We start from the raw sequence: 21,315 nt of genomic DNA, 5'->3' as shown, positions 1-21,315 counted from the left end.
AGCAAAATAGCCTGAACTACTTTTCCAACAGAATCATAGCAGCACAAATCTCACCATGGTTTCTCTAAAAGGCTTAGAGGCTTCAGTGGCTCTTATATACATTTCTTATTTATGTATTATGCATCTTTAAAACGGTGAAGCAGTCTAGTTTTATTGCTTATGCACACGTTAACTCAATTGATTAAAGTTAATTCCCATTCGTTTGGTCTTTAATTGATTGATAAGCATTGTTACCGCTCTTTAACTTGACATTACAACAACTTTGTGACTTAAGAAGGGCAAGAGACGTTATGCCCATTTTACAGATGAGAAAACTGAAGTTGAGAGTAATTAAAATGTACATTCCTATTTGGGGTGAGGGAGAAAAGATAAAAGTGCACGAATAGTTAAGTAATGGCATAGCAATAGTTGGGTGTGGTGGCACATGTTTATAGTTCCAGTCACCCAGAGACTCAACTATTGAGTCTACAGTTCTGTGTTTCAATGTGTTTTGCCAATTTAGCATCTATACTGTAATCCAGAAGATGACGTGTTCTGAATAAGAAGTATAGACCAGAAGGAGTAAAAGAATGAGAGAAGGGTGTTCTAACTGGGATAGCTAGAGAGGGTATCTGAGAAGAGGTGAATCGAGACATGTGTTGGAACCTAATAGGCAGATAAAAGTGGAAAAAAGAATAACATGAGCAAAGATGCAAAGATAGAATGAGAAGGTGTAGTGAGGGATAGCAACAATTATCCATGTAGTCTATAATTCAAAAATAATGCTTGAGGCTGGGCCTGGTGGCTCATGCCTGTAATCTCAGCACCTTGGGAGGCCAAGGCAGGTGGATCACTTGAGCCCAGGAGTTCAAGACTAGCTTCGGCAACATGGTGAAACCCTGTCTCTCACGAAAGAGATAACAAAAATTAGCTGGACTTGGTGGCGCACACCTGTAGTCCCAGGAACCAGGGAGGCTGCGGTGGGAGAATCTCTTGAGCCCAGGGAGGTCAAGGCTGCAGTGAGCCATGATTGTATCACTGCACTCCAGCCTGGGTGACAGAGACTTAATCTCAAAACAAAAACCAAAACAAAGCAAAACAAAACAAAACAACAAACAAAATGTAGGACTATTGGTTGGCAACACTTAATGAAAGGTCTTACAGGGTAGAATAAGAAGTGATAAATCACCATAAATATATACAATTTTTATTTGGCAATTTAAAGATTACCAAAAGCCCCAGAACTACATGAAAATAAAAATACTATAAAAAAATAAGGCCAGGCATGGTGGCTCATGCCTGTAATCCCAGCACTTTGGGAGGCCGAGGCGGGTGGATCACAAGGTCAGGAGATCAAGACCATCCTGGCTAACACGGTGAAACCCCATCTCTACTAAAAATACAAAAAAATTAGCCAGGCATGGTGGCACGTACCTGTAGTCTCAGCCACTTGGGAGGCTAAGGCAGGAGAATAGCTTGAACCCAGGAGGCGGAGCTTGCAGTGAGCCGAGATCGCGCCACTGCACTCCAGCCTGGGGGACAGAGTGAGGCTCTCTCTCAAAAATAAATAAATAAATAAATATTAAAATTTTTAAAAAAGCAGTTGCATTTAAAAAGTCAGCTATTTTGTGAGAACATGTAAAAAATAAGTAAATAAAATAAAGCCAATTAAAATATCCAAAAAATGAGGAGGAATTATGTTATTTTACTAATAATTTAACTACCAAACAATTGAAGAAACAGTGAACAGAATTAGGTCAGTAGAAAGAGGAAGGTACCCAAGTGCTCGCCATGAGCTGGGAACTATGCTGAACATTAGAAACATTCTGCTAATTGAAATAAGCCAGACATAAAAGAGCTAACATTGCAAGAGTCCACCTATTTGAGGTACATAGGATAGGCAACTTTATAGAGACAAGAAAGTTTAATAGAGATTTAAAGGGACTGAAGTAAGGGGGAAATAGGAAGTTATTTAACGGGTACAGTTTCTGTTTGGGGTGATGAAGAAGTTCTGAAAATGGATATTGATGATGGTTGCACAACATTGTGAATGTATTTAATGCTACTGAATTGTACACTTAAAATTTGTTAAAATGGTAAATTTTATGTTATGTATATTTTAGCATAGTAAGAATAAAAGACAGGTGGGTCAGGAACTTGAAAGAAAGAGAGGGTAAGAGCATAAGAAAACTTCATGACTTTAAGATGCAGAAATCGAAAAACAAAATTAAAAAATGTTAGTAATGATAATTTCAAATTATGGGAAATGGGCCGGGGAAGGACAGTAATCATGGGCAAAATGTTCTAAAGCACAAGAATATAGAATAAGACTTTGGAAGGGCTGGGTGTGATGGCTCACACCTGTAATCCCAGCACTTTGGGAGGCTGAGGTGGGCAGATCACGAAGTCAAGAGATTGAGACCATCCTGGCCAACATGGTGAAACCCCATCTCTACCAAAAATACAAAAATTAGCTGGGCGTGGTGGTGCACACCTGTAGTCCCAGCTACTCAGGAGGCTGAGGCAGGAGAATTGCTTGAACTCGGGAGGCGGAGGTTGCAGTGAGCCGAGATAGCGCCACTGCACTCCAGCCTGGTGACAGAGTGCGACAACGTCTAAAAAAAAAAAAAACCCTTTGGAAGTATAAAATAACAAAATGAAAATATTTCCATCTAATGACCTTGACTTTCTTTGTGAAGTTAGCTCTCTTACGGCCTGTGGTGAGGGGTGAAGTTTAAAGAGTGTCATAAGATTTAGTAACATTACTATAGTGAGCAAAAAATTGCCAGTCAATGTCACAGACTTAGTTGAGGCTGGAAATCATCAAGTCATTAATTAGAGCCAATAATTTCTTCTATGAATTATATTCAGCAATACTTAGGAGTTCTGGAGCAGTTTTTAAAAAATGGTTGGGTTGATTCCACTTTGGTGATTAGAGAGTTCCTTGGAAAAGAATAATGAGGGGAGGAAAAGCTGGATAGATTTTGTTGAAAAGAGTTTCAGGAAATGAAATGACAGCTAGGGAGGGGGAATCAAGGAAAATAGAAAACCGTGCAGTGAGATCCTTGTCTTCTGTCTGCTATTGAGCTCACTCCACTAAAGGATTCTAAAACACTAAATATATAGTTCAGAAAATTGAATATTCAGAAGAGTTTCCAAAAAAGAAAATTAGAAATACAATATTTAATAGTTGATCTTAAAAACCTGATGTCTTTCTGTCTTCTCTTCACTCCCTTCTGCCTCCCCATCTATCCTCCTACCTTTCCTTTTTTTCCTGTCTTGCTTTTGCTTTCCTTTGACTTTCTTTCATTATCTCCCTCTCTCACTTCCTTATTTCCAAGAAGCATTTGTTGACTACTTTGATCATATTGCAGGAACTGATTTTTCACGTGGTATACTTTGAACTTTAGATAACTGACTTTATTTATTTTATTAGGTTCTGGCTGATAGATTGTCGACAGATCCAGGAATCCGTCACTTTTGCATCACAAGTATATAGAGAAATTATCTGCGTACCTTATATGGCCAAATTTGTAGTGTTTGCCAAGTCACATGACCCAATTGAAGCCAGGTTGAGATGTTTCTGCATGACTGATGATAAAGTAGATAAGACCCTTGAACAACAAGAAAATTTTGCTGAGGTGGCCAGAAGCAGGGATGTGGAGGTACTGTACCAAAAATAATAATAATAATTTATGCCATGCTGTTATACCTGTATTAATAGATTACATTTCAAATATAATTTAATAAATAGAATAATTAAAAAGTGAAAGACCAGTGCACATCTTGATCAGTTAGAAGGTCAATATCCAAAATCTGCCATTTTTAGTCATTTTGGACCTATTCAGTGGGACTGATTGGTGTATGTGAGAAGGTAAAAGATGATTCCTTTAAAGATTATTTGAGGAAAAATTATGAGTTATTGATAAACTCAAAGTATGTAAGTGACTGTAGTACTTTAGATGTTTTTAGCTTTCCTTGTTGTCCTTATTTTTTAATAGTAACTAAAACAGTCTGGGAAGTATATCCTTTTGCATAAATGTTGAAGCAGGATGTCTAGTGCTTTTCTACATTACTTTTTCTTATTTCAGAATTTTCCATCAGTGTAGGTCTTTGGGTGTTGAAGTCCAGTAACCTGACTCATTACAATGCCAAAAGTTACCCAAGCAGGCCAGGCGTGGTGGTTCACGCCTGTAATCCCAGCACTTCGGGAGGCCGAGGTGGGTGGATCACCTGAGGTCACCAGTCTGAGACCAACCTAGCCAACATGGCAAGACCCCATCTCTACCAAAAATACAAAATTAGCCAAGCATGGTGGTAGACGCCTGTAATCCCAGCTACTCAGGAGGCTGAGGCAGGAGAATTGCTTGAACCCGGGAGGCAGAGGTTGCAGTGAGCCAGGATCACACCACTGCACTCCAGCCTGGGCAACAGAGTGAGACTCCATCTCAAAAAAAAAAAAAAAAAAAAAAAAAAATTACCCAAGCCTAAGTTAAATTTAGGATTTAAATGTATTTTGGGTTTGTGGAATAATGGGATACAGTTTTTACAATGAGAGCATTATATGCTACCATGCATTAATGATTCCCATTACTAATAAGAAGAAAAAGCACTGGACATGCTGTGCCACAGATAGAATGTCAGTTGTCAATTTAAAGATTGTTGTATGTGTATTATAAGAATTTGAAGTTCCAAGTAGTACTACCACTTCCTTGTGTAAACAACAAGTTGTAATTGCAGCTACTTTATTGTTATTTCTCTGTTTTCACTCAGGTGTTAGAAGGAAAACCCATCTATGTTGATTGTTTCGGCAACTTGGTGCCATTAACTAAAAGTGGCCAGCATCATATATTCAGTTTTTTTGCCTTCAAAGAAAATAGACTTCCTCTATTTGTCAAGGTAATACATATATGGAATTTCATGATGTCTTTTTTTCAAGATCAAGGAAGAATTTGACTTTAGTAACAGAAAATTTTTGCTTTTCAGTCATCTTCAGAGTTTTCTTTTTAACCATATTTGTAATGTTTTACTGCCCTGGGAAACCAATCATTTTTATTTTTGAGGTTCAAAGTCAACCTGAATTTTTATAGACTATATTTAAGGATGAGAACAGGACAAATAATAGCCAACTCATTAATTAGGCACAGTGATCAGTATTTTCCAAATTTGAAGGAAAGTCTGTTTATCTATTAAAACTTTTAAATATTTATGCTTAGATTTAAAAATATATGTGAACTTCACAAGTGTGGAGATCAAAAGAGTTCTAAGTGGCAACTTTTTATAATAAAATCTCTCAAAAGACCCAGGTCTCACTTAAGCTAATAAGAAATTATCTCCGATAGAGCTATAGACGTGATATATTTTCATAAATTCATTCAATAAACAGCATGGAGACATGTGTGTGTGCATCTCTAAACAGAGACAACAAATCCCTAATCCGAGTTAGGGATTTGAGGTGATATATGCAGGTTTCATTTTAGATTCCAATCTCTAAGGGATCACAAATGAATGAATAAGAGATTCAGGAAATAAAAAGGAGGTAATAATTCTACTCTGCTTTATTTTCCAAGCTCATTTTTCTTGTTTCTCACAATTTATTTCGCTAATCTAGTGGTCCTAACGCTCAATCCTATCAGGTATAGGCTGGCTTCTGTCTTTTTTTTTCCAGTCCTACTTCACCTACTCATTTCCAATTGTTCATCAGCAATGACTCTTTTTATTTTAACCCCTTATTTTCTTTCCAAACTTGTGTTTGCAAACCTCTTATTGAGTTTTCCAAAGATCTCTGCTGAGTCTCTCTCGTTGTGCCATTTCTGGTTCAATTGTTTTGCCTGACTGATGATAGATTCTTACAGATCACCACATTAAGCAGTAACTGCTCGGGGTAATGGATCCATTTAACATAGACAGCTATATAATTAAGCTAATGTTTGATATCATTGGTGTGCAGAATCATTCTCCAAACAACCCAATAAAAAATGAGCAAAGTGCTTCAGTAGACATTTATCCAAAGAAGATACACAGATGGTCAATAAGCACATGAAGAGATGTTCAACAGTGTAGGGAAATGCAAATCAAAACTATGAAGAGATACCACTCCATACCCATTAGGATGGCTATTATTAAAACAAACAAACAGAAAATAAACAAATGTTAGGAAGGATGTAGACAACTTGGGGACCTAATACATTGCTAGTGGAAATGCAAAATAGTGCAGCCACTTTGGAAAACACTACAGTTTTTCCTCAAAAAGTTAAATATAAAATTAGTATATGATTCAGCAATTCACTTCTCAGTGTACACTGACAAGAATTTAAAGTAGAGACTCAATTACTTGCACACCAATGTTCTTAGCAGCGTTAGCCATGGTAGCCAGAATGGAAACAACCCAGAAGTCCAAACGTCCACAAACAAAATGTGGTATATACATGTAGTGGAATACTATTCAGCCTTTAAAAGGAAGGAAATTCTAATTTGTGCTACAATATGGTAAATGAAATAAGCTAGACACAAAGGGACACATATTGTATGATTTCACTTATATGAGATACCTAGGGTAGTCAAATTCATAAAGAGAGAAAGTATTTTTTTTAATTTATTTTTTTGACCTCTCCTTGAAATGAAATAAAGATAGAAAGTAGAAGAGTAGTTGCTAGAGACAGGAGAAGGGGAGAATGGGGAATGATTGTTTAATAGATACTAGAATTTCAGTTAGGAAGATTAACAAGTTCCAAAGATGGAAGGTAGTGATGATTATACAATAATGTGAATGTACTTAATGCCACCAAACTAGACACCTAAAAATGATTAAAATGATAAGTTTTATGTTACATATATTTATTACAATTTTTTTAAAAAGGAATGAAATTCTGACACATGATACAATATGAATGAACTTGGAAAACATTATGCTGAGTAAAGTAAGGCAGACACAAATACTATATGGCTCCATTTCTACACGTTCCTAGAATAGGCAAACGTATAGAGACAGAAAGTAGAATAGAGGTTGTTAGGGGCTGGGCAAGAGGGCAATGGGGAGCTGTTGTTCAATGGGGACAGTTTCTGCATAGGATGAAAAACGTTCTGGATAGAGGTAGTGCTTATACAACTTTGTGAATGTGCTTAATGCCACTGAATTTTCTGCCTCAAAATAGTAAAAATGGCAAATTGTATGTTATGTATATTTTACCACAATTATTTTAAGAGCTAAGTTCTGAAGACCTAATGTGCAGCATTGAACTATAGTTAATTGTATGTAATGTATTACATACTTGAAATTTGCTAAGAGAGATCTCAAGTGTCACCACACAAAGGGGGTTGAGGTGGTTGATATGTTAATTAGTTTGATACGCTAATCATTTCACAATGTACACATATATCAAATCATCACATTGTACACCTTAAATATATGCAATTTTTGTCTACTGTACTTAAATAAGACTAAAAAAGAAAGCTGAATGATTTTTAAAAAGGCTTTCCAAATGGTAATAGGAAAAGAGAAAGGAAATCCTTTGAGTTCTTACCTAGCATTAACAAATGAATTTTACTTTCCCTTTTCAAGCATCATCTAGTTAAAGTAAATACTGCACGTCAAATATGGGTGAAGCATGTATGTCTGTCTTGTTCAAGGTACGCGATACGACTCAGGAACCCTGCGGACGACTATCATTTATGAAGGAGCCAAAATCCACAAGAGGCCTGGTGCATCAAGCTATTTGCAACTTAAACATCACTTTGCCGATTTATACAAAGGTATTGTAAAATCTGCTATAGTGCAATTCAGGTAGTGTAGGAATTGATTTTTAAATCTTGTATTAGGTCAGTGCAAAAGTAATGGCAAAAACAGCAATTACTTTTGCACTGACCAAGAAAATGAATACAAACAAAGACTGAATGAAAGCACATGTAATAATCACGTTTGATTCTCTGTCAAATTTACAATTTCCACTTAAGAAAAATCATAGTGCCACCTGATTTCACATTAAATGCACTTTGATGCAAAAATTCTATTAATACACAATGGGCATGGAAGTAAGAAAATGTGACTTCAGATTTAACTTTTTGAAGAAATTTTTAAAACTAATTGGCTTTTCTTCATTATTGTTTTCATGTGCTTTCCTGAAACCATACTAGCACATTTGGCCCTATGAAAATATTAGAGTTCATCAGCCTCTGTTTACTACCAATTCACAGGTGGCTTACATATTATTAAATTCAGAGCTGCCCCGTGATATTTTATTTTTTCTAAGTAATTATTAATCTTCTAACTTATCATATTTTAGGAGTATATAAACTGGTGTGTTGGTGCACACCTGTAGTCCCAGCTACTCTGGAGGCTGAGGTGAGAAGATCACTTGAGCCTAGGAGTTCAAGGGCAGATTAGGCAACATAACTTGTGTAAATTGTTAGTTAGAATAAAAAATAGTAGAAATAGTTGATTAGTAAAAAACATATCGCCATGTTATGAGGAGTAGATTTAAAACATTGTTGAAAAGAAAAAAACACATTAATTCTGACCCCAAGTCTACCTACAGGAATTATTTTCTTTTCAAACCTCTCCCCATCACGTAATTCCTTGAATACTCTGATGAAATCAAAGAAGACAACTAAATCAATTAAATGTTGTGGATAATTTATGTTTCATTCTTTTAAACTTTTTTTAACCAATATTTCTTTTGAATAGGAAGCTCCCACATGGCAATCTATAGGTGGATGCAGAAGTTGTCAGTGTCTATATAACAGGTTGGGCAGGGTGATGAGTGACGGCTGCTGAGACCTGGAGGGGAAGTAGGGATACATTTAAAATCCTAAATCTTGACATCAGAAAACAAAAAATGTCCCATATTTCTTTTTCCCCACCACAATTGTCAAATTTTATATTTGCTTAATGAATTATTCTTTGTAAATAGAGATCAACCATATAGAGAAAAGCTCATAGCATTAGGTTTGACATTGTAACTTTTTATTAAATGAATAAAATAAAATATTATTTATATATGTAAATATACATTTTATTCCAAGAATTAAAATATAGAAATGGGTATGTCAACCCAAATGAGCATAATTTCATTGCATTTTGATGGTGCAGAATGTGTTTTGGGGTTTGTATTGCTGATTAGTAGTGAGTCAGCGGAGGCAGTATGCCAATAAGAGCCACAAAGAAATATGTACTGCTGCGGGCAAGCCACCTGAGTGTTACAGAAAGATGACTGAGCTTTGGCTGATTTCAGTGAGCTTTCAGTGTGCTCTAAGAGAAAGCATTAACTTTATTATTACATTTTATTTCTAAGTCAAGACACAGCAGACACAGCTATTAATGCTGTGATAGTCCAGTACAATTTTCTAATTTGTAACTCAAAAAGAAAAAAAAAATGCCAGAGATTGTATATTGAAAATATACCTTAGTATTTAATAGCTCTTGGCTGGGCACCATGGCCCACACCTGTAATCCCAGCACTTTGGTACACCAAGGCAGGAGGATCGCTTAAGTCCAGAAGTTCAAGACCATCCTGAGCAACATAGCAAGACCCTGTCTCTATTAAAAAAAAAAAAAAAGAAAGAAAGAAAGAAAGAAAGAAAGAAAAGAAAGAATTTAGTAGCTCTTTGTTAGAATAACGCTTCTAAATATTGCCTGTGTATTGAAAATTTTTCACCATATATAAAAATATACATGCTTATTTGTAGCTTTTAATATTTTCAACCAATATCTGTAATGATTGGGATATTATCATCACTATTTCTAAAGACAAATGCCATCCACTTCATTTAAGGTCAAACTTTGAGACTGCTGTGGTGACCTAGTATCTGAAATTAGTAAATTTATAATATTGGTTCTTTTGTCTCTTGAATCTATAAACTTTGTATTTAAGCCAATCCTCTTTTCTGCCTGTCTTCTATAAACTGTTAGTAAGAAAAAAAGAGTATGCTGACTGTATGCTTGCCTGTTGATGCTTGTTGAAAGGGTATTTATTTACTCTTTCCTTTTCTTCTAAATACTCTCTACTCTTCCTTCTCTCTTTTTTCCATCTTGCATGGCATCTTGGGGCGGAAAGGAATCAGAGTCAGATCAAGAACAGGAGGAAGAGGTAATTTTATGACAGTGTCACTTGTTAACGGCTGTGTCATTGCTGTAACCACTAATAAGAGCACATAGTTAACCTGTGTTCTTAGAAGGGGTAGGCGGTTCTTCTTAGTAATTAAAGGGGCACAATTTCACTTAACCTCTCTAAGCCTCTGTTTTCTCATCTTGTGGAGCAACTTAAGGGAATAGTAAAGTTTCCCTATAAACTGTTGCCATGTCTCTATGCAATACTATCTTTCTCCACCAACTACTGAGAGCTAAACCATTATCTCAGGAGTTCTTAGTCGGAAGACATCTAGTGGTTGAAACTCTTTTTATACTAAGACATTATTAATGTCTTAATTTTTAATTAATTAATTTTTAATTTACTACATTTAGTAAAATGTACTACATTTTTAATGTACTAAGACATTATTTGCCTTTTAAACTTCTATATCCTCACAAACTATAGAGGAGTCTTCCAGAGTCTATACTACATGTGATGACATTGCCACTCTGGCAATTAGTGGAATGTATGCTTGCATACTCTTAGGTTCTAGCATTTTCTTAGACTTCATTTGTAATACAGGTATCTGTTTATACATATCACTCACCATCAGAAGTTTTTCAGGCTCCTCAGTAATTTTGGGGAGTGTAAAGGGGCCCTAAGACCAAAGAGTTTGATAAACACTGAGACCAAAAGACTTTAAGAGGCATATAGTTGATTCCTTGGGCTATAATATTATAATGCAGAACTATGCTAATAATAAGAATTTCTTATAAAGTGGGATCTTTACTAAGTGTTGCACATGCCTCATCAATATCGATCTCTCACAACCACCTATGAGGTGTTTGTTATTAAATATTACATTATAGATGAAGAAAGCAAATCTTAGAGAGGTTACCTTGAATAAATAGCTATATGAATTAAACCTGCTTCAATATTTAAAGCAAATGTGTGTTTGTCTCCATTATAAAGATCTGCAAATGCCCAAATATTATAATAGAAATGAAAAACATAATTGGAAAACTTAAAATAATGTATTTGTTTCTAAGATAGACAGATGCATATGTTATTAGTTTTATGTAAATGTTTTCAAATATACTAGTTTTCTTTTTTTAAATGTTATTCCAATGCATTCAAAATAAAAAATATAAAAAAATATAATAAATACACTTATACCCACCAGCTTAAAATGTAAGACCTTATCAGTTCAGAAGATGCCCCTGGATTCACTTTTTTTCTGATACCTTGGCAATGGAGCAGGGTGAGAAGGGTGATTATAGACTCACTGTCCTGCCGTACATAGCCATATACACAACCGACTTAAGACTGAAGTCATTCTTTCCCTCAACTGCACAGTCACTCTTTGCTTCACATACTCCGTTTCCTTCCTGTACTCAGTGACCCTACCACCACAGCTGTTAAAAATGATAGGGAAGCCAATTTTTCTAACAAAAAAATCTGTTAGATGATTTTCCTACTGAATACTTTCTGGAACTATTCAGGACAATAGATCCAGTTCATATTCTTTTCAGTATCTGGAATGCTGACTTATTATTAATGATAATGAAACTACTTCTGTAGAACATATCACCCTAGCATTGCTGTTTCTCATCCTTTCCTTTTTCTCCACTAAATGGAAACTTATTATTTAATACTGACTTCACCCTTTTTCTGACTTATTCCCTAATAAATATGTATCCCAACATCAAAACCAGCCTGGGTCATATCTTCCCAGGATTAACATGCTAGAAAGGACTTTCTACCTGTAGTGTCTAGAAAACAGAAGTTTTTTTCCAAAGTCAGGATAAGAATCATGGAGACTGTCAGGAAAAACTGTAGCAAATTACTCTGACCTTCCTATAGCTATGGTGTCACCCAACATGTATAATTACGGATAGGAGCTTTTTGTGCACACCAGGGGCTATCAGCCAAGGCAGTATTTGTAACCATTCAATTTATGTATGTTTTCTTTCAGATCGATATGACATCAGAAAAAAGTAAGAATTTAAAGAAAATTGAGTTTGTCTGAAAGCTGGCTACCATAAAAAGAAGCATGAATTAAAATGCAAGCTAGTTGCTATTACTAACCACTATAGTAATTAAATTTTTATATTATCCTTATTAATCATTAATATATTTATAAAAGCAGCTTGGCCAGTTAAATTACAAATATACCTGATTTGCGAGCTAATTAGCAGTAAAATGCAATGATTATTCATCTAAGCATTCACTTTCTTTTGACATCCTTGTTAACCCTGGTATTGCTGTTATGCTTGTTTAGAAACCCACCCTACCGTTTTGTCCATTTGTTAGCATAACATTGTCATCTCATTATTTTTTAAGCACTGACATGACAGTATCACTTTTTATGTAATGCAATAGTGACTTCTGTAGAGAGCTCATTATTTTTGTAGGATACAACTGCAAAAGTGATACTGTCTAATAGTTCTTAGCTGAAGCTAACCCCATCCAATGCCTGCCCCTTCCCCCACCCCACTCTTGCACTTTTTACTGTGGTGAAGTGTAACCAACGTCTTTAGAGCTGAGGTCTAACAGACTTCTGTGAAAACTTTCTGAAAACAAAACAAAACAAAACAAAAATAAACAAAAATGAAGGGCCAAGAATGCAAAAATTAAAACCCCCTGAATAAAGTTACTAATCACAACAGCATATTATTATAGGGCTAATTTTAAATAATGATGCAAATCCCAAACCTGATCTAGTAGGGAGAACTGTTTTTTACAGACCTTAAAAGAGCTGTCATAGAACTCATTTCAGGTTTGTAATAGCCAATTAACATTTTAGTTTGTTGGACTGTTTCTAGTGACTCTCTGGCTTCTTATGTGGAAGCTCCAGTTGAATTTTACAGATTTCTGCTTTCGTGCCCCAAATGCTTTTTAAAAATATGATTTTTAAAGTTTATTGAATATCAGTAAATTTTATTTCAGAGTTTATTTTGATTTGCTGTATTTCAGAGTATAGTCCTAAAATGAGAAAACTTAGAACCATGTTCAATATGCTCATTTGGTCCTATACAATGATCTGAGGGCTTTTTTTAAAAAGTCCTAGGACAATGTAATTTACTACCAGGTTTTTGAAGTTGCTTTGAATGAGGCTTACCTTCATGTTAAAGCATTATTCAGATCTGGAATATTCACATATTCACATACTGTATCTCCTCAACAAACACAGATTCTCCCAAGAGAAGGCACTTTTGTTTATATGACATGTCACACTGCCTTCATTGATTCCTTTTTTTAAGTGATTTTACTTTATTCTCTCACTTTCTTCTTCAGAACTACTCCATTTATTTAAATGGCCTCTTACTTTGCTCCCCAATACAAACTAGTAAGAATTAAAAATTAATTCATCCATATGGCTCAATTGTTAAAAAAAAAGAAAAGAAAGAAAGAAAAGAAAGATAAAAAATGTTACCATGTTGCTATAATGCCATGGATTTTCCTGAAGGATTTCTAGGTGTTTTGAGTGTTTCAAACGTTTTAAATACAGACTCATGTTTGCTTTTGTTTTAAAGATAATCATTAGATTATTTTCATCTATGTATAAACTAATCTCTAAAGAAGGGCTCTGTGGAAGGGACTCTTACCTGAAGTCTTTTTATGAGCACATTTTAGAAGAGTTTACTGAGTTTTCTTCCTTACCTTTAATGTGTATAAGCCCCCACAACCTAAGCCTCCAGTATACCACCTTCAGCAGCTTATGCATGGACTCGTAGAGAAATAAGTACACTTTGCCACAGTAACATTTTACATATCTGTTCTAAATTCCTGCCATCCTCCTGCCCATGCGTTTCAGCAAGGCCGCCTCTCCCAGCAGTTTTACTCCACCTTTGCTTTGCATGGAAATAACTTGGCTTACATAAACTGTGTGTGTGTCCTGTGTGACTGTCTCTGACTTGGGTTGCCATGCATCACATTTTAACTTTGGACTCACTTATAAGTTTAATCACAATTGTTGTTTCTGTTGTTTTTCTTTCCTTTCCTTTATTTCCCTCCTTGGTCTTTCCATTCTGTGTCTCAACAAGGAGGTTGCTCCAAGGAAAGGACCATGCCTCTTAGCACCAGAGTGTCTGTTTCATTGTTAGGTGTGAATTTCCCTTAGATGAAATGCCGGTTTGCAGCTGATGCAGATATATTTTATATAGTCTTTGTATATTGGTAGAACTAAACATACTGAATTTCAGATTTTTATATGATTAAAAATGTATATACATCATTAGATGTTTTTCTGAGCTTGCTACTACTGGCTTTCTCCTAGAGGAAATCAACTTTCTGCAATTTCTAATGCTTTTTTTCTTATTTTTTCTCCATGTTTTTTTTTTCTTCAACATTGATCTGTAACGTCTGAACAATCTTGAGATACCTCTGTGTAATTTCACTGCGTTCTTTGTTTTGATACGTAGTGTTTTTTTTGTGTGCGTATGTCTTGTTTTAGCTTTGTTGTATGTGTGGATGTGCTACAAGTGAGAAAAATTAAGCAAGTTATTTCCTGCTCATTTTTCCTTTTCAGTTGTTTTTTTTCCGTTAGCCTTGCTTTGCTCTTGTACCCTGAGGCCTTGTGGATCTACCATTCCCAGCCCATTTTGTTGCCCCTCCCACCACCACCACAGGAAAAGACGCTGTGTCGTTTCAGTCCTGATTACATTTGCCAATATATTTTTTGATTTCCATTTTACTTTCAATGTTTTTCATTCACATCAAAGATGATGAGACAGAATCTACAGAAACATCTGTCCTGAAAAGTCACCTCGTTAATGAAGTTCCTGTCCTAGCAAGTCCGGACTTGCTCTCTGAAGTTTCTGAGATGAAACAAGATTTGATCAAAATGACCGCCATCTTGACCACAGATGTGTCTGATAAGGCAGGTTCTATTAAAGTGAAGGAGCTGGTGAAGGCTGCTGAGGAAGAGCCAGGAGAGCCTTTTGAAATCGTTGAAAGAGTTAAAGAGGACTTAGAGAAAGTGAATGAAATCCTGAGAAGTGGAACCTGCACAAGAGATGAAGGCAGTGTGCAGAGCTCTCGGTCTGAGAGAGGATTAGTGGAAGAGGAATGGGTTATTGTCAGTGATGAGGAAATAGAAGAGGCTAGGCAAAAAGCACCTTTAGAAATCACTGAATATCCATCTGTAGAAGTTAGAATAGATAAAGAGATAAAAGGAAAAGTAGAGAAAGACTCAGAGCAGCTACAGACAGTTCAGGATAAGGCAGGGAAGAAACGTGAGGCTCTGGCTGTTGGCAAGAGCTCTGAAAAGGAAGGGAAAGACATACCCCCAGATGAGACACAGAGTACACAGAAACAGCAAAAACCAAGCTTGGGAATAAAGAAGCCAGTAAGAAGGAAATTAAAAGAAAAGCAGAAACAAAAAGAGGAAGGTTTACAAGCTAGTGCAGAGAAAGCTGAACTTAAAAAAGGTAGTTCAGAAGAGTCATTAGATGAAGACCCAGGTTTAGCCCCTGAACCTCTTCCCACTGTCAAGGCCACATCTCCTTTGATAGAAGAAACTCCCATTGGTTCCATAAAGGACAAAGTAAAGGCCCTTCAGAAGCGAGTGGAAGATGAACAGAAAGGTCGAAGCAAGTTGCCCATCAGAGTCAAAGGCAAGGAGGACGTGCCAAAAAAGACCACTCACAGGACACATCCAGCGGCATCACCCTCTCTGAAGACAGAGAGACATGCGCCAGGGTCTCCCTCCTCTAAAACAGAAAGACACTCTGCTCTTTCCTCTTCTGCCAAAACTGAAAGGCACCCTCCAGTATCACCATCAAGTAAAACTGAGAAACACTCACCTGTGTCTCCCTCTGCAAAAACGGAAAGACATTCACCTATGTCATCTTCGAGTAAAACTGAGAAACACTCACCTGTATCACCCTCGACAAAAACTGAAAGGCACTCCCCTGTGTCATCTACAAAAACAGAAAGACACCCACCCGTTTCACCTTCAGGCAAAACAGACAAACGTCCACCCGTATCGCCCTCCGGGAGAACAGAAAAACACCCGCCAGTATCGCCTGGGAGAACAGAAAAACGCTTGCCTGTTTCACCGTCCGGAAGAACGGACAAGCACCAACCTGTATCAACAGCTGGGAAAACCGAAAAGCACCTGCCTATGTCACCTTCTGGCAAAACAGAAAAGCAACCACCTGTATCCCCCACTTCAAAAACAGAGAGGATCGAAGAAACCATGTCTGTTCGGGAGCTGATGAAGGCTTTCCAGTCAGGTCAGGACCCTTCTAAACATAAAACTGGACTCTTTGAGCACAAATCAGCAAAACAAAAGCAGGCACAAGAGAAAGGTAAAGTTCGGATAGAAAAAGAAAAGGGGCCGATACTAACCCAGAGAGAAACTCAGAAAACAGAGAATCAGACAATCAAACGAGGCCAGAGACTCCCGGTAACGGGCACGACGGAATCCAAAAGAGGAGTTCGTGCTTCCTCTATAGGAGTTAAGAAAGAAGATGCAGCTGGAGAAAAGGAGAAAATTCTGAGTCGCAAAATACCTGAACCTGTTCAGTCAGCACCTGAAGGAGAAAGCCACAGAGAGAGCGAAGTCCCCAAAGAAAAAATGGCTGATGAGCAGGGAGACATGGATCTCCAGATCAGCCCAGATAGGAAAACCTCCACTGACTTCTCTGAGGTCATTAAGCAAGAGTTGGAAGACAATGACAAATACCAACAATTTCGCCTGAGTGAGGAGACAGAAAAGGCACAGCTTCATTTAGACCAAGTACTCACTAGTCCTTTCAATACGACATTTCCACTCGACTACATGAAAGATGAGTTCCTTCCAGCTCTGTCTTTACAAAGCGGTGCTTTAGATGGCAGTTCTGAAAGCCTAAAGAATGAGGGGGTAGCCGGCTCTCCGTGCGGCAGTCTAATGGAGGGGACCCCTCAGATTAGTTCGGAAGAAAGCTATAAGCATGAGGGCCTAGCAGAGACCCCTGAGACAAGCCCAGAAAGCCTTTCTTTCTCACCAAAGAAAAGTGAGGAGCAAGTTGGGGAAACAAAGGAAAGCACCAAGATAGAAACCACCACAGAAATTCATTCAGAAAAAGAGCATCCCACAACCAAAGACATTACTGGTGGCTCTGAAGAGCGAGGTGCCACAGTCACTGAGGGCTCGGAGACCTCTACTGAGGGTTTTCAGAAAGAGGCCACTCTAGGCTCTCCCAAAGACACAAGCGCTAAAAGAAAAGATGATTGCACAGGCAGCTGTAGTGTAGCATTAGCTAAAGAGACACCCACAGGACTGACTGAGGAGGCAGCCTGTGATGAAGGTCAACCTACCTTTGGTAGTTCAGCCCACAAGACACAAGCTGATAGTGAGGCTCAGGAATCCACAGCCACCTCAGATGAGACAAAGGCCTCGCCGCTGCCTGAGGCTTCTGTAAAGACAGATACAGAAACTGAATCAAAGCCTCAAGGAGTCATTAGAAGTCCCCAAGGGTTAGAACTTGCACTCCCTAGCCGAGATAGTGAAGTCCTCAGTGCTGTGGCTGATGACTCATTAGCAGTGAGCCACAAAGACTCTCTGGAAGCCAGCCCTGTGCTAGAAGATAACTCTTCACACAAAACCCCTGATTCTCTGGAGCCAAGTCCTCTGAAAGAATCCCCTTGCCGTGACTCTCTGGAAAGCAGCCCTGTTGAACCAAAGATGAAGGCTGGAATTTTTCCAAGTCACTTTCCTCTTCCTGCAGCTGTTGCCAAAACAGAACTCTTGATGGAAGTAGCCTCTGTGCGGTCCCGGCTACTCCGAGACCCTGACGGCAGTGCTGAGGATGACAGTCTTGAGCAGACGTCGCTCATGGAGAGCTCAGGGAAGAGTCCCCTTTCTCCCGACACCCCCAGCTCCGAAGAAGTCAGCTATGAGGTTACACCCAAAACCTCAGATGTAAGTACACCAAAACCAGCTGTGATTCATGAATGTGCAGAGGAGGATGATTCAGAAAACGGGGAGAAAAAGAGGTTCACACCTGAAGAGGAGATGTTTAAAATGGTAACCAAAATCAAAATGTTTGATGAACTTGAACAAGAAGCAAAGCAGAAAAGGGACTACAAAAAAGAACCCAAACAAGAAGAATCCTCTTCATCCTCTGACCCAGATGCAGACTGTTCAGTAGACGTGGATGAACCGAAATGTACAGGCAGTGGGGAGGATGAAAGTGGTGTCCCTGGGTTAGTAACTTCAGAGAGCAGGAAGGTGTCTTCCTCCTCAGAAAGTGAACCTGAGTTGACACAGCTAAAAAAAGGTGCTGACTCAGGCCTCTTACCAGAACCAGTGATTCGAGTGCAACCTCCTTCACCACTTCCATCAAGCATGGACTCCAATTCCAGTCCAGAAGAAGTACAATTCCAGCCTATTGTTTCCAAACAATATACTTTCAAGATGAATGACGAGATTCAGGAAGAACCAGGTAAATCAGAAGGAGAAAAAGATTCTGAATCCCATTTAGCTGAAGACAGTCACGCTGTTTCCACTGAAGCTGCAGATAATTCTTTTGATAAGCTAAACAGAGACACTGATCAGCCAGAAATCTGTGGTGGCCATGGGTGTGAGGCCATGAGTCCTAGCAGCTCAGCTGCTCCTGTCTCTTCAGGTCTGCAGAGTCCAACTGATGATGATATTGATGAACAGCCAGTCATCTATAAAGAATCATTAGCTCTCCAAGGCAGTCATGAAAAAGACACAGAAGGAGAAGAGCTTGATGTTTCTAGAGCAGAATCTCCACGAGTAGATTGCCCCAGTGAAGGCTTTTCACCTTCGTCCTCTTTGCCTCATTGTTTGGTATCTGAAGGAAAAGAATTAGACGAAGACATATCCACCACATCTTCTATTCAAAAAACAGAAATCACAAAAACTGATGAAACATTTGAGAACTTACCAAAGGACTGCCCCACTCAAGACTCATCCATTACTACTCAAACAGATAGATTTTCCATGGATGTTCCTGTGTCCGACCTAGCTGAGACGGATGAAATCTGTGATCGCCAAATAACTAGCCCTTATGAAAATGTCCCTTCCCAATCTTTTTTCTCTAGTGAAGAAAGCAAAACCCAAACAGATGCAAATCACACCACAAGTTTTCACTCTTCTGAAGTGTATTCTGTTACCATCACATCCCCTGTTGAAGACGTTGTGGTGGCAAGCTCCTCTAGTGGAACTGTTTTAAGCACAGAATCTAATTTTGAGGGCCAGGACATAAAAGTGAAATCCCAACAAGAAAGTACCTTGTGGGAAATGCAATCAGACAATGCCTCTTCATCTTTCGAGCCTACTATGTCAGCTACAACAGCAGTTGTTGGTGAACAAATAAGCAAAGTCATCATCACAAAAACTGATGTGGATTCTGATTCTTGGAGTGAAATTCGGGAAGATGATGAAGCTTTTGAGGCTCGTGTGAAAGAGGAAGAACAAAAGATATTTGGTTTGATGGTAGACAGACAATCACAGGGTACCACCCCTGACACCACTCCTGCTAGGACCCCAACTGAAGAGGGGACCCCAACAAGTGAGCAAAACCCATTTCTGTTTCAGGAAGGAAAATTGTTTGAAATGACCCGAAGTGGTGCCATTGATATGACCAAAAGGTCGTATGCAGATGAAAGTTTTCACTTTTTCCAAATTGGTCAAGAATCCAGGGAAGAGACTCTCTCTGAAGATGTGAAAGAAGGGGCTACTGGGGCTGAGCCCCTACCGCTGGAGACATCAACTGAATCACTAGCACTTCCAGAATCAAAAGAAACAGTGGATGATGAGGCAGACTTACTTCCAGATGACCTGAGTGAGGAAGTAGAGGAAATACCTGCTTCGGATGCTCAACTTAACCCCCAAATGGGGATATCAGCCTCCCCTGAAACACCGACAAAAGAGGCTGTTAGTGTAGGGACCAAGGACCTCCCCACCATGCAAACGGGTGATATGCCTCCTCTGTCTGGTGTAAAGCAGATATCCTGCCCCGACTCTTCTGAACCAGTTGCACAAGTCCAGTTAGATTTTTCCACAGTCACCAGGTCTGTTTATTCAGATAGGGGTGGTGATTCTCCCGATTCTTCCCCAGAAGAACAGAAATCAGTAATTGAAATTCCTACTGCACCCATGGAGAATGTGCCTTCTACTGAAAGCAAATCCAAAATTCCTGTAAGGACTATGCCCACTTCCACCCCAGCACCTCCATCTGCAGAGTATGAGAGTTCCCTTTCTGAAGACTTGCTATCCAGTGTAGATGAGGAAAATAATGAGGATGAAGCAAAACCAAAGTCCAAACTCCCTGTCAAAGTACCCCTCCAAAGAGTTGAACAGCAGCTCTCAGATCTAGACACCCCTGTCCAGGAGACAGCGGCTCCTCAGGGACAGGACATGACAAGCATCGCACCAGATAATAGAAGCAAATCTGAATCTGATGCTAGTTCTTTGGACTCAAAGACCAAATGCCCAGTAAAAACCAGAAGCTACACTGAGACAGAAACAGAGAGCAGAGAGAGGGCAGAGGAACTTGAGTTAGAATCAGAAGAAGGGGCCACAAGACCAAAGATACTTACATCCCGATTGCCAGTTAAGAGCAGAAGCACCACATCTTCCTGCAGGGGTGGCACGAGCCCCACAAAAGAAAGTAAAGAGCATTTCTTTGACCTTTACAGAAATTCCATAGAATTCTTTGAGGAGATTAGTGATGAGGCTTCCAAGTTAGTGGATAGGCTGACACAGTCAGAGAGGGAGCAGGAACTAGTTTCAGATGATGAAAGTAGTAGTGCCCTGGAAGTATCAGTAATTGAAAATCTGCCACCTGTTGAGACCGAGCACTCAGTTCCTGAGGACATCTTTGACACAAGGCCCATTTGGGATGAGTCTATTGAGACTCTGATTGAACGCATCCCTGATGAAAATGGCCATGACCATGCTGAAGGTATTTGCCAGCCACTGGGATTCCCTGTGCTACGCATGTCATAAAATTGATATAGTTTTTTTGTATGTTGTTTTATTTGATGATTTGTGTCTCATTTTCTTTAAGCTTTCTGTAGTGGCTAATGTGTTTGTGTAAGCCCTTTGTGTTTTGTGCTTTCTTTGTATACTCTTGTCTAAGAAAACAATCTCAAGATTGAGTAATGAGAATGCTTATGGAAAACATAAACATAATAACCAGGCAACAGTGATCTTGCCTTTCTTTAGCCTCTGCACGTAATAAGGCCATGCGAGCTTTGAGTTTTGTTGTTCTGAAGTCCCGAGCTTAGACTCAAATTAAGCACTTTTACA

The 21,315-nt window shown here is 38.5% G+C and overlaps 1 protein-coding gene across 3 annotated transcripts in view; it reads left to right on the top strand.

The window, feature by feature from the left end:
- The window catches only part of ANK2 (ankyrin 2, neuronal), a 602,309-nt gene that overhangs the window by 557,019 nt on the left and 23,975 nt on the right, over positions 1 to 21,315 (top strand). For 2 of the 3 annotated variants that reach the window (XM_011997275.1, XM_011997273.1), the window contains 5 exons: positions 3,416 to 3,644; positions 4,753 to 4,878; positions 7,609 to 7,731; positions 10,032 to 10,064; positions 12,022 to 12,043. In XM_011997275.1, the coding sequence (XP_011852665.1) occupies positions 3,416 to 3,644; positions 4,753 to 4,878; positions 7,609 to 7,731; positions 10,032 to 10,064; positions 12,022 to 12,043 (533 nt within the window). Of the gene's footprint in view, positions 1 to 3,415; positions 3,645 to 4,752; positions 4,879 to 7,608; positions 7,732 to 10,031; positions 10,065 to 12,021; positions 12,044 to 14,770; positions 20,969 to 21,315 lie in introns of all 3 variants that reach the window. The other variant, XM_011997276.1, reaches the window with a different exon arrangement.

This window comes from Mandrillus leucophaeus, unplaced genomic scaffold (genome assembly GCF_000951045.1).
Source record: "Mandrillus leucophaeus isolate KB7577 unplaced genomic scaffold, Mleu.le_1.0 Scaffold535, whole genome shotgun sequence".
Taxonomy (NCBI): domain Eukaryota; kingdom Metazoa; phylum Chordata; class Mammalia; order Primates; family Cercopithecidae; genus Mandrillus; species Mandrillus leucophaeus.
Note: the sequence above shows the minus strand (reverse complement) of the source record. Positions and strands in the feature narration are given on the sequence as shown.